The sequence below is a fragment of the Puma concolor genome, chromosome B2, assembly GCF_028749965.1.
Source record: "Puma concolor isolate L17-30 chromosome B2, mPumCon1.1.hap2, whole genome shotgun sequence".
NCBI lineage: Eukaryota > Metazoa > Chordata > Mammalia > Carnivora > Felidae > Puma > Puma concolor.
Genome location: NC_141671.1, coordinates 120811061 through 120824910, shown reverse-complemented (window position 1 = coordinate 120824910; position 13850 = coordinate 120811061). Strand labels below are relative to the sequence as shown.

Here is a 13850-nt window from a genome sequence, read left to right as displayed (position 1 = left end):
CAGACAGGAAAGCAAGATACTTTCATTTCTAGTCTGGCATGGGGTTAAAATAAAACTTGAACAGGAGATAAAAGTATTTTTATTGAAGCTACAGACTCTCTTTACCTGTAGGCTGATCATAAAAGCTAGTTATTTATTTGAAGATTGGATTGTTACCATCTGAACTTATGGTAAGAATACTAACTGTATACTTTTTAAATTATTCTTCTGGGCATGTGGCTTTTTTCTATAGGGAAAAATATTTCTTATAGTTAAAAAAATGTTTGCAATACATAATAACGTTCCTAGTTTTTTAAAGAGTCACAAAACATGATTAAGTCATAATTTATAATATTAGCGCTAGGAAACTTTGGAAACAAAACAAGGCTATTTAAAAATCCAGCGAAGGAATGTCTGGGTGGCTTAGTCGGTTGAGTGTCCAACTCTTGATTTTGGCTCAGGTCATGATCTCACGGTAGTGAGATTGAGCCCCTCCTCCCCGTCCACCCCCCCCCCCCCACCAGCCCAAATCCAGTGATAAGCAAGGTATGTACGAATATAGATCAAGAGAGAGAGAAGTGCTTGGCAAGTGTGCTAGATTTTCTTCTCTGAAAAAGTTCTTTGATTTATTTTAAATTTATAAGGCATACATTCTAAAACATAATCACAGTTCTTGCTCTTAATTTCAATTTTTCATCTAGCAACAGAAAAAGCCATTCATCTGGCCCTCCTGAGCAGGCCCAGAAGCAAAATGCATATACAGTCTAATCAACTCTAATGGTTTTGAAGCAGTTGTTGTTAGGACCATGATTTCAAATCACAGCTACTTCTCCAGAACTCTTCTGAGATAATAACAACAACAAAAATTAGAAAACCCACCAAAACCACAGAAAAACAAAAGCTCCATAAAACTTAAAGGCACAAGCCAATTGGGCCCATGCTCCAAAAAGTGCTTATTTAAAGTCTGATTTTTTTTTTTTCAAACACAGGGCTGATTTACAACATTTTTATGTGAATCTCAAAACATCCTTGTATGTAATTTTCTTGAACCACAACATACTAACAGAGTAATTTCTGAATTAGAAAGCAGAAAATTGCTAGAATTCCATCCTGTCACATGGAGGGAGAAATATACAAGTAGGTCTGTGGGATCAGTGAAAGGGCAGGAACTTTTGGTAACAATGAAGCCAGTTTTAAAACAATAACAAAAAAGAATTGTACTAAACGCCTGGTCTGAGCCCACTTAAAATCTCTCTGCCTCTGATTTCCGCTAAAGCTCATATAAATTCAGGAATGCAAGACAGCAGGGGAAAGTATTAAAAACATCAACATTCCCCTTAACTCCACAGAGTCCTTGATAACCTGGACTTTTCAAAATAGAGAACTGAATAATAAGACTGGCCTTAAATATACTGCCCTTCTCAAAAACAAAAACAAATAGAAATTATTTCAAGGAATAAACAACTTCATATTGTTGTTCCACAGTATGCTGAAGAAAATCACAAACACCAATGTTGTGTATTAGGAAAGTGATGTTGCCATTAACCATACACATGAACTCAGGTAACTGTTGGTAAAATATTTGCCCACATTGGGAAATATCAGGGCTCTCCTACCACTGACCACAATTAAACCATTGTCAGCAGCAGAGCTGGTGTTCAGAACACACAAAGCTTCAATTAATAGTGGGAAAATATGCTTATTTTTCTCCAGAAATCTTAAATTGGAACAGAAGAAAAGTAAATAAACCAATCACTTCCTTGCCATTAAAAGGGGTGGAATATCTGTACCCTTAGGAAGAACAGTATAGGTTGACATTTGTCATCAGAATCTTTGGATCTAAGATATCAAGATTTTCTTTACAAAACAGCTTCCTGATTATTTATTTACCCTGCTGGTTGAAAGTACTGCATTGTCCTAAAGCCTTTAAAAATAATGGTTGGGATTAATCTAGCCAACACAGTCATTCAGGAAGCATTGACAGGGCAGCTCTATTGTGAGGATACGTTAAACAGGACCATCCATGCCCTGAAGGGGGGTTTTGACTGGTTTTTGGCAGACTGATTTTTGCTTTCATTTACATTTCCCTGATTGCTAATGAAGTTCAATTGCATGGCTCATAGTCTTTGTCCATTTATTAACTAAGAAGTTTATCATTCTCTTGTTCTCTTGTTTATTGGAAGAAATTTATTAGCTAGTCTAGATCCTAATTACCATTCTGGATACTACCCATCTCTTGTTTCTTATATGCAATGCAAATATATTGTCTCATCCATAACTTTGTCTTTTTGTCACACATTAATGTTAATATGGTCAAATTAATAATTTTTTTTATTCTTGGGTCCTAAGAAATCCTTTTCTATCCCAAGGTCATAAGGATATACACAAAGGAAAACAGATTTGCTGTTCACGTTTAAGTCTATAAATCTACCAGCAATTTAATTTTGTATACGGTGTGAGTTAGAGATCTGACATTTTCTTTATTTTGCTAGCCACATGTCTCAGGGTCACTTACCCAAAAGGTGTTTTCCAGACAGCGAGAAAGGAAGAGAATATAAACAATTGGATTCTCAACTTCAGTCTGGAGAGCTCTATGACAAGGCACATCTATACATGTAAGTCTAGCCTGATTTATTAGAATACTGTATCCTTCAGGGAAGGATTACTTTTTATTCACATTGTGTTCCTTGTGCCTGCCATAATACACACAGCAGATAGTAAGGTATTTGTTAAATAATCAAATAAATATAAAGCCCTTTATAATCTAGTTACCATCACCTTCCAGGTGCACCCACTGTGTACGTAGGATATGCAAAATAAACGGTGTGCCTCTGTATTCCTGTTGCTTCTTTTTGAAATCTTTCCTACCTGCCTTACCAATTGGCCTGTAAGCACCTTCTAATTTCTCCAGGCAAAACTCACTGTGTTCCTCTTTTGCACCCATACAGCACCTATAAATACCTTTAAACAATATCTGGGCTATTGTCTTACAAGACAAACTCACTTTGGGATCTCTACTGAAAATCAAAATTCAATTCTTAGAATATTAGAGAGCTACAAATGTTTTTTTTCCCAGTCTTTGGGGATCAATGGACACAGAAACTTACTGGCTTGAGTACTGTATATGAGCTCCACATGGGCATCCTGATAGCTTTTCCAAATCCACTGACATATTCCCTGTGATAGAGAAGACAGTGCTCCTTGTTCTTCTGCATGACCCTGGGCCTCCCAAATGGCACATTTAGTTTCTCTGTGGCTGTTACTAAAATTGACAATAACATAAAAATGGTTGTAAAATTAGCAAATGCTTCTATGCATAACGCTATCATTCTCAGGGTGCCTGGGTGGCTTAGTTGGTTAAGTGTCTGACTCTTGGTTTCAGCCCCGTTCATGATCTCTGTTCATGTGGGTTCGAGCCCTGCATGGGCGCTCTATGCTGACAGCACAGAGCCTGGTGGGAATTCTCGCTCTCTCCCTCTCTCTCTGCCCCTCCCCCACTTGCTCTCTCTCACTCTCTCAAATAAATAAAAACTTTTAAAAAACCATCATTCTCTGGTGGTTTATTATATGCCAGTTACTCTCATAAATATTTTACATACTTAACCTCTTAATTCTTACAACTCTGAAGTGTTATTATCCCACTCTATATATTACAAAACTAGGGCTTAGATAAGTTATTTAGCCAAGCAGCTAACAGCTCACAGGACATATTTGAAGAGGGAAAAACCTCAAAATCAAAAGGACATACTTTGTAACAAAGATGACCTACATTAATAATTATCATAGGAACAATGTTGCAATTTTATAAAGAAAAGTATGTCCTAATGTATTTATTTTTATTTGCCCGTTAGTATATTCTAAAACTCCATCAATTATTGATACTTTAAAAACCTGCAAGGTATTCATGCCATGAAATAACACTCAATAGATTATAAAAAGATTATAAACCAACCAAGACATTGACTGAACTTTTACTGTGCATCAGGCACTATTTTAAGTGCACACATAGATTAACTCATTTAATCTTCATAAAAACTCTATAAAGACGGTATCCCCATTTTATAAATGATGAAACAAGCCCAATGAGTTTAACACAAGAATACTTTAAAGATAACGGATATTAATAATGTCGCTACAGGCCAGGCGCTGTTCTAAATTCTTTCCATGGATTAATTCTTTCAGTCTTTACAACCACATGAGCTGGGTACCATTATTATAGATGAGTAGACAGAGGCACAGAGACGTTAAGTGATTTGGCTCAGGTTACACAGCCAAGAAGCAGTAGAGGTAGGACTCCAACCCAGGCAGTGAACCCTGTTCACATCTAAGAAAGGGAACAGGGGACCGTAGAGAAGGCACAACCATTTCAAGGAATTTGTTGTGTTCCTGGAACCACTATAACTACTCAGGCTTGCAACTGATCTTACCAGATCTAGTTCTGTTTTTTCCCCCTCCTATACATTGGCAATACAATCTTTATGTTCAAAAGCCTCTGTGAGTTTATTTTAAAGAACCCCCAAAAAGGCAATATTGTGTTTTGTTGGGCCTAAACATCAAAGACTTGACATGTTTTCTACTGACTTACTTTCATTTTGGGAGAGATTTAGCATTAGATTCACATGTTCTAAAGCAGCATTCTGTAAAACAATGTGGGGAAGGGAGAAAGTAAGTCAAAGTGATAACACATGTTGTAAAAGGTGATCAGGATTATTTCCTGATCAGGATTGCAGTAATCACATGAATATTTTACTACTCAACAAAGAAGCCAGACTAACTTGAGTTTAAATTCCAATTCTGCCACTTACTCAGAAATACAGAGATACTATTACTCATTAAAAGACTTTGTGTGGGAATTTGCAAAGATACAATTGATGTTGGGGCAAAGCATTTTGACCACAGCTAGAATCAACTGCTAAACTGAAATAACAACATCCCTGGGCTTCTAGGGCTTTAATAGGAGTACAACTCACTTGAGGGTCTTGTTAAAATGCAGATTCTGATTAGTAAACCTGAGCTCAGTGGGGCCTGAGATTCTAGATCTCTGAGCAGCTTGCAAGTGAGGCAGATGTTGATCCTGTGACCACACTGAATAGCAAAGGGCATTCTTTACAGAGAAGAATTTGGAAGCTGGCAGTCAGGAGGTAGACCAAACACCCATGACCTGAGACAATTTACCTGACTTCTCTGACCCTTCTTCGTTCCTAAAATGTAGTGTTTTAGTCTACATTGTGATGTTTATTATTATTACCATTATTTTAAATGGCACTTCCATCAAAGTTGTCTGTAGGTAAGAAACCCGCATCCATACTTTGATCTTGACTGTGGATTTGATTTTTATTGGGAAGCTTGACTGGACTTTTACCCTTTAAAGCCTCTTTTGGTTGGCATCTATCTATATACTTTTTGATCTGTGTGGTGTAATGGTATTTGGAGGATTATAGAAGTCTTTGCTGACTCCTTGTTATAAGGAATAATTCTTGGTGGAGGCAGCAGGTGCTTATTGAACTCTACAACCACATTTTGAACTTGGTGTCAAATGCACGTTGACATTGGTTTTAACTTGATGGATTCCTGATAACTGGGCTCTGATTCCATTCTGAAACCCCGAGCCCCATCCATGTGCTCTAGTTCTCACAAGGAGAACTTGCATTTTGAGCTCCTGTTCTGACTCCTTGCCTTTTTGGGGTGGGGGTGGGGGTTCCTAGCACTGGAATCTCACCTTACTGACAGTCTCCTGGGATCTGAAGTCAAGCTCCTGAACTCAGCCAAGTGCCTGATGCACTAAAAAGACCTGTACACGATCTCGCGGTCCGTGAGTTCGAGCCCCGCGTCGGGCTCTGGGCTGATGGCTCGGAGCCTGGAGCCTGTTTCCGATTCTGTGTCTCCCTCTCTCTCTGCCCCTCCCCCGTTCATGCTCTGTCTCTCTCTGTCCCAAAAATAAATAAACGTTTGAAAAAAAAAAAAAAAAGACCTGTAAGAGGTCTTGTAGCTGTAAGAGGGATGGTTTACCAAGGAAATAAAAAAGAGCTCCAAGATTCTACTATTTTGAATGGTAAGGACACTTAGCTCACAAGGGAATTAATAATTTCCAAATAGTGCTTTCCAATTTACAAAGCATAGTCACATACTTAATTTACAATGCATCTCTCATCCCCAGACAAGGTTCAGAGAAACCACATACATTTACTTAGTAAAGATCCTAACTAGAACACAAACCTGGTTGTCAGCTACCCTGACTATAACCCTGGTTATGGAAATTAGTTTGCCCCTTTATATTCTTATGAATATATGAAGTTATTACTTACGCTTTGTAGCACAGGACATGAACAATGGAGAGTATCTATGGGCAGTGGGACAGTAAAGCCACAAACAGAAAACTTCGACACTTCCTCTGCATGGGATGGCTCATAAAAAGGGACCTTCAGAAGATGGTTTAAACTACCATGGGTGCCATTATTTGGTGCTGGTTGAATGTGTAGAAGGTCTGTTTTTAAAAATAAGTTCAAAGTAGTTTTAAATTAAAAGGCAACAATATCTGTCTAGGAGATGGAAGAAAACAAAATTTCCATTAATAAATTCCGTGGTAAGGGGCACCTGGGTGGCTCAGTCGATTGAGCATCTGATTTCAGCTCAGGTCATGATCTCGTGATTCATGAGTTCGAGCCCCACATCGGGCTCTGTGCTGTCAGGCTGACAGCCTGCTTCAGATCCTCTGTCCCCCTCTGTCTGCCCCTTCCCAGCTTGTGCTCTCCCAAAAAATAATTAATTAATTAATTAATTAATAGATAAATAAATAAATTCTGCCGTAAAACAGTCTTGGACTGCATGTGCCATTGGGTTTACTGACTCTTGCCCCATGGTTTCACCACCTCCTCTTTCTAGAGAATGGGGACCGTTGCTGTAAGAGCTATAGGAATTTTCAGGAACTGTGTCTGCTCCTCTAGAGAAAAGTATTATTGCTTAAAGGATCACTTTGTTCTTTAAGCATATCATGGTCTTTCTAGCATAAAAAGCTATAGTTTTATCAAAAAACAATTTTGAAGAAGTTAAATAATTTACAATCTTATTGGTAGTATATTTACTTAGTTATATGAAACTTCTCTAAGGACAGATACCTTTAAAAAGTTAAACTCATAGATTTTGCTTAATATTTAGATAACTTTTTCTATTTTGTTCTATAACAATACAATATACAAATATTTTATGAACATAGCTTTTTAAGTGGCCCCTGCTGAATACCGCCTAATAGATCTCTTCCAGAACTTAAATCCTATCTGGTTCCTTCTAAGTTTCCCCACAAAGGGCCAGCATCTCTGACCACACATCCAGGTGGGGAACCAAGAATCGAAGTTGTTAAGACTACAACACAGTATTTTCAAGTGGATACTCTTTGGTTTCTAAGTCATATTCAATCACCACACGCCTTTGGCAAGATTAAGAGTGACAATGGTGAGGATATTTATGTCAGAATTCTAAAGCTCAAGGTGAAATTGCAACTTACCCATTACCTTGCCTAAACGATTTGTTAATACAATGGTTTGAAGTAAGCATGTAGGCATAAAGGTAAGGGAAATCCCCTAAAACTCTAATTATTTAAGGTTTTTTTTTAACACTGAGTATAATAATAAGCACCTATACAAATAGGATTTCTATCATCCTTTTATGCCAGAAGCTTTTTCTCTGTAATTACAAGAAAATACTTGTGTTTTAGAGGTTCTTTTCCTACTCTGAAAAGTTGGAAATGTAATTTTACTCACCTAAGTTTTATTAAGTTTTCAAGTAGTAACTAACTGATAGAAAGGCTCATCTCCTGAGATCTAATCTTTGTCATTACCAGCAATCAGAAACAATAATTTCATAAACTACTATGGCTGAATAATTCAGAATGGTGATTCGTTCTTATCTTTTCTACTTTCTGTCTTCTTAGTGCAGAGCAGCCCCCTCTGGGATTCAATTTATTGCCAATTTCAAAATATGTATTTTAAAAACTACATCCACATTTTGATGTTAAATTTATATAGATATACTCACCACATATTAGGTTATAGACTTCGATATTTTCGAATGGTTCAATTTCAGTCTTCTCTTTAAAACTGGGTCCATGTGCCAAAAAGATAGCCTAGGTGATGACAGTCCTACTGTTACTAGATGCCATCTAAACTCAAAAACAAATGGTGGAAGAGACACAATTGCCTTCTGTCACAGCTCTCCTAGCTGTGTCTCCTGCTATTATAAGGATTTCTTTTCAGATTTGAAAATGACTTGTATGTCACTTCCACCTGTGACTGGGATTCCACAAATCCCAATCAAATATAATGCATATTGTATTTATTTTTTTCTAAATGTACCTGATTCCACAGCACCTTGCGTGTCAACAGACGAGGAGAAAACAAGCAACAATAGACAATCAATGTCAGCACAATTCTACAATATCTGGACAGTATAAATTACAAATTCATAATATAACATCAGGAATTCTTTTGGTTGTCTTTTCATATCATTGTTCAAATATGTTAATACATGACCAAAACATGCTGAAGTTTGTAAACACTAAAGTTTTTTCACAGCTTAGACTAACCCACCGATTTCTCAAATATCTCCCCTTTACTTTTCGGATGAAGAATTCTAAATACTTTTTATTTATATTTAAATAATTAATGTTAAGTTAATTATGTTTTTCATAACAATCTAATTCTTTCACATTGCAAATAACTAGAAGAAAAGTGTCAAACACAATTACTTTTTGGTAATAGGACTATATAATATGTATATATCCTTTTTTTCCAATATAGCAAATAAATGGAGACATAGGTTTTCTTTCTAGCAATTAACTTAATAAATAGTACTCTATTTGATAGAGAGGCACTCTGTCTCTAGAGACTTTTCAAATGTTTACAAGGGGATATAATGCATCACAGCAATATTAAAAGGCAGTATATTCATAATGAGCCCAACACATTTTCTTTATTTGAGAAGGGATGTGTGTGTGTGTGTGTGTGTGTGTGTGTGTGTGTGTGTGTGTGTGTGTGTTATTAATGGAAATAGGAAAGACAATGAGGTTGCCTGTTAGAATGGCTAAAATTAACAATTCAGGAAATAACAGACGTTGGCAAAGATGTGGAGAAAGGGGAACACTTTTGCACCGCTAATGGGAATGCAAGCTGGTGCAAGCAGGTGAAGAACAGTATTGAGGTTCCTCAAAAAATTAAAAATAGAGCTACCATACAACCCAGCAATTGTACTAGTAGGTGTTTATCCAAAGGATACAAAAATGCCGATTTGAAGGGGCACACGCACCCCAATGTTTATAGCAGCACTATCAACGATAGCCAAAGTATGGAAAGAGTCCAAATGTCCACTGACTGACAAATGGATAGAGAAGATGTGGAATAAGACTCCTTGGCAATGAAAAAGAATGGCGATGAAATCTTGCCATTTGCAACAGTGTGGATGGAACTAGAGGGAATTATGCTAAGCGAAATAAGTCAGTCAGACAAAGACAAATAACATGACTTCACTCACCTGAATTTAAGAAGCATACTAAGATGAACATAGGGGAAGAGAAGGAAAACATAAGATAAAAACAGAGAGAGGGGCAAACATAAGAGACTATTAAATACAGAGAACAAACCGAGGGTTGCTGGAGGAGAGGTGGGTAGAGGGATGGGCTAAATGGGTGATGGGTATTAAGGAGGCACTTGCTGGGATGAGCACTGGCTGTTGTATGTAAGAGATGGATCGCTGGGTTCTACTCCTGAAGCCAAGACTCCACTGTGTGTTAGCTAACTTGAATTTAAAGAAATAAATTTTTTAAAAAGATAATGAGGTTGCAAAAAATCATGAAGTTTACCTATGTGGGCCTATCAGCTACACTTCTCTCATGGACTCTTCCAAATAGTCTCTTCCCTGGGGTTCCAGGACATACTCCGCTCCAGGTTTTCTTCTTTGCTCACTGCTATACTTCTAGGTGTCTTTGCTAGTGACTCTTTTTCTTTCAACCTCTTCAAGTAGAAGTGCTTAGAGCTCAGGACTTGGTCTTCCTCTCTACCTATACTCACTTTCTCAGGATCTTGTCTAGCTGCATATCTTTTAAATAATCGATATACCTAAAAATCAATTTTTTTTTTTATTTCTGGGTAGATTCCCTCTAGGTGCCTATAAAGCATCTCTACTCACATGTCTGATAAATATTTTCAACTTAACATGCCCAACTGAACCTTCACTCCTTCTTCTCCAATCAGCCACGCAGTCTTACATCCTTCCAATAACCGATGAAGGCTCTCCTGCCCCCAACGCATCAGGCACAATCCTACCTTTGGGCCTTTGTACTTGGCTGTTTCCTCTGTTGGGTACACCTATCCCCTGAACATTTGAAAGGCTGATTCTTTCACCTTCTTCAAGTCTCTGTTCAAATGTCATCTCAATGAATCTTACCCTCTCCACTTTATGTAAAGTTGCATACTGCCCCCGTGGTACCCTGGGACATGCCCAATTTCCACCTACTCTGTGTTACCTTTATTTCCCGTGGCATTTATCCCCTAACATACCAAATAATATATTTCCTTACTATGCCAATTGTCTATATCCCTCTGTTAGAATGAAAGCTTCATGAGGGCAGGGATCCTTATCTGTGTTGTTCACAGGTGTATTCAAGGGCCCTAAAGACTGCCTATGACAAAGTTGGCGCTCAATAAATATTTGTTAAAAAAAATAAAATAAAGCAGTAAGTTACCTCCATGCTCTTAAACTCATTGTTATAACCGTGGTTGCCTCCTCCACAGGATGAATATGCTTTACTCCTTTAAAGAAATGATATGACATTGCAATTAATACATTAATATGAGACCTTATTGTAAACTGACCTTTAACGGATTTTTATGCAGCTTATGCTTTTATATAAGTAAATTTTCTGTCAACAACAGCATAAATATAGTTATTTTCATGCTCAAGTTCATAACCACAGAGGAACAAACAGAATGGTAGCAGAATGGTAGCAGGAAGGAGAATTCCAGAACCAGAAGTAGAATTCAAAAGCCTTTGACTCTTAGACATTGACAAGATAATAACAAAGGCATAGGTTAAAAAAAAAAATTGAATATAACTTCACGTCAGCTATATGTCAATAAAAATCTATTTATTAATTTAAAAATGTAAAAAATTGTCTTCCAGCTTATCTATATCTTTACACATTAATGTCTGTGTGGTTAAGAATAGTTTAATTAGGGGTGCCTGGGTGGCTCAGTCGGTTGAGCGGCCGGCTTCAGCTCAGGTCAAGATCTCACGGCTAGTGAGTTCGGGCCCCGCGTCGGGCTCTGTGCTGACAGCTTAGAGCCTGGAGCGTGTTTCAGATTCTGTGTCTCCCTCTCTCTGACCCTCCCCCGTTCATGCTCTGTCTCTCTCTGTCTCAAAAATAAATAAACGTTAAAAAAATTTTTTTTTAAAAAAGTTTAAAAAAAAGAATAGTTTAATTAATATACTACTTTAAGCATTTCAGTGCTTTAGAAATAAGTCTTTGAAACTGGGAAAAATATTGATTCCTATTTTACAGTAGAGATATGTAGGGAAATAATGTAAAAGTATAAAGAATACTGAAGGAAAGTTCATTATAACACTCGGTAAGAAGCTAGTATATTCTTGTAAATTCAGAACTTATTTTTAACTTTTGGGCTTTTCTTCTATAGGCTGTTGTGTTCTGTTACTTGAATGACTTTTCAAATTTAATTTGCCTTTTATCCACCTTCTCCTATTTTAGTATTTGAATTGAGCAATTATAGCAGTCCAAACTGGCAATAAATAAACCTAGATTTTTTTTTTAAACAACAATGCCATACTGGTTCAAATTAGGTCTCTAATGGAAAAAGAGACTCTTATTCCCTAAGAGATTTGTCTCATTTGCTTTCCCACCCCCTACCTCCCACTCCTCGGGGAAAACATACACACACAATGTTTTTGTTTTTATGTTGTAGGCAGGACTTTAGTGTCCTAAAAGATCAGCTTATAAAACATTCATAACTGAGTCTCAGCTTAAATAAAAACAAATCACAAAATAAAAAATAAATCATCACACTGAGCAGGCTACACTCAGCTACACTCAACACTACCCAATAGAGGGAAGAAAGGAGAGGCTAAGTACTGACTTACTAGCTGGAATGGGGAAAGAAAGGGAGTCCTATTTATAAGGCATTTAAATTCAATTACCCTAAGATGCCAGCTCATTACCTTAGTTAATTCCAATAAAATGTGGGGCTTAAGATAAGAGTTGTTTTAAAAATATTTTTATCCTTCTTGCATACATATTTGCTTCCTTCAAGATTACTGGAACTAGGGTGCCTGAGTGGCTCAGTCAGCTGGGTGTCCAACTTTGGCTCCGGTCATGATCTGCCCGTTCGTGGGTTCAAGCCCCATGTTAGGCTCTGAGCTGTCAGAACCTGCTTCAGATTCTGTGTCTCCCTCTCTCTCTTCCCCTCCCCTGATTGTGTACTCTCTCTCTCTCTCTCTCTCTCTCTCAAAAATAAATAAATAAACATTAAAAAAAGATTACCGTAACCATTTGGGGATAATTCAGTTTTAAATTCTGTGTGGGAGGCTAGAGTATTCATTAATGAAAGAACAAAAAGGTCTTTAGAACCAAGTCATTGGTAAAATTCTCTGAAATTTGGTCTGTTATATATCTCTCTATTTTCAGAAATATCTCTTTTTATAATATTTTCAACTCCTAACCCAACTCAATCAGAAAACTTTAGTCAATATTGGCAAAGCTTTATTCAGAAGTAAAAGATAAAAATTAGTGTTTGAAAAAGCCCTATTTTCTCTTCTCAAGTGAAAATGTTACAAATTTGCTCTTCTAACTGCTCGTGTTTATGCTCTCCAGCCATTAATTTGGCTCTGGAAATCCGTATGGAAAAATGGGAGCTGCCATTTGGAAAAGATGAGTTGATTTTATCTGTCATGATTTAGCTCAACTTCCAAGTACCATATGAAATCTTCTGGAACAAACTCTCTTTTATCTTCTCCATGTCTAATTCATAAAGTCAAAATCAAGGCCAGTGTCTCTGCCACAGTCGGGTAATGACACAGATGGGAGACGAGTAAGACTTCTTTCCTGACCGCCCCCCGCCCCTCCAGGCAGTTGCCAACTATCTGCCTGTGTAGTACCTTTCACATCTTCCCTTGCTTTCCTACTCTGCCACCATTCTAAGCTAGACCCTTATTACTTCTGACCTGCATGAAGTTCCTAATTGGTTACCCTGACTCTGAACTTCAGAATCTTCCCACATAACACACACACACACACACACACACACACACACACACACACACGCATGCACACACGCACACACGCACATGCACACACACACCTAATCACATTGAACACTGTGAGCTCTCAGAAATGCAAATCCACACAACCACACATTCACCTGCAGCCACCTTGTATCTACCAATGGTCTATTTTCTTCCCAGGCAAAGTCACACTTTTCAGTCATGACAGGTAAGGTCTGTCAGGCGGAGAGAGGCTTCATTTACCTGGTGCTCTGGCAACACAGAACCAGTGCAATCGAGGGCATCTAGCCCGTCTGCCTGCAGACCCTCCCTTGCCCCCAGAGCAGCTGCTGGCTTTGAAAAGGTGCCCCATTGCTCTGGACAGAATATTTAGAGAAAGAAGCACCCCTGAGAAGACACAGGCTGGCAGTACTCAAGGCTTGGCAAGAATATGGATGCCTTCCAGCAAAAGAAAAGTGGTCCATGGCCTCCTGCAGACAGGCCCCCCATCAGGGCTCAGTGAGCTGAGCAAGGGTTACTTTTCCACTGCCTCTCATCTTCTTGGCTGAGTGCCTCTGTACAACACACAGACTGCCCAACAGCCTGGGGCA

At 38.0% G+C, this 13850-nt stretch overlaps 1 protein-coding gene across 3 annotated transcripts in view; it reads right to left on the bottom strand.

Moving 5' to 3' along the window:
• The window catches only part of ENPP3 (ectonucleotide pyrophosphatase/phosphodiesterase 3), a 92726-nt gene that overhangs the window by 16339 nt on the left and 62537 nt on the right, over positions 1-13850 (bottom strand). For all 3 annotated transcript variants that reach the window (XM_086707861.1, XM_086707862.1, XM_086707860.1), the window contains 5 exons: positions 10712-10778; positions 8011-8098; positions 6285-6463; positions 4565-4616; positions 3087-3241 (listed from right to left, as the gene is read on the bottom strand). In XM_086707861.1, the coding sequence (XP_086563987.1) occupies positions 3087-3241; positions 4565-4616; positions 6285-6463; positions 8011-8098; positions 10712-10778 (541 nt within the window). The remainder of the gene's footprint in view (positions 1-3086; positions 3242-4564; positions 4617-6284; positions 6464-8010; positions 8099-10711; positions 10779-13850) is intronic.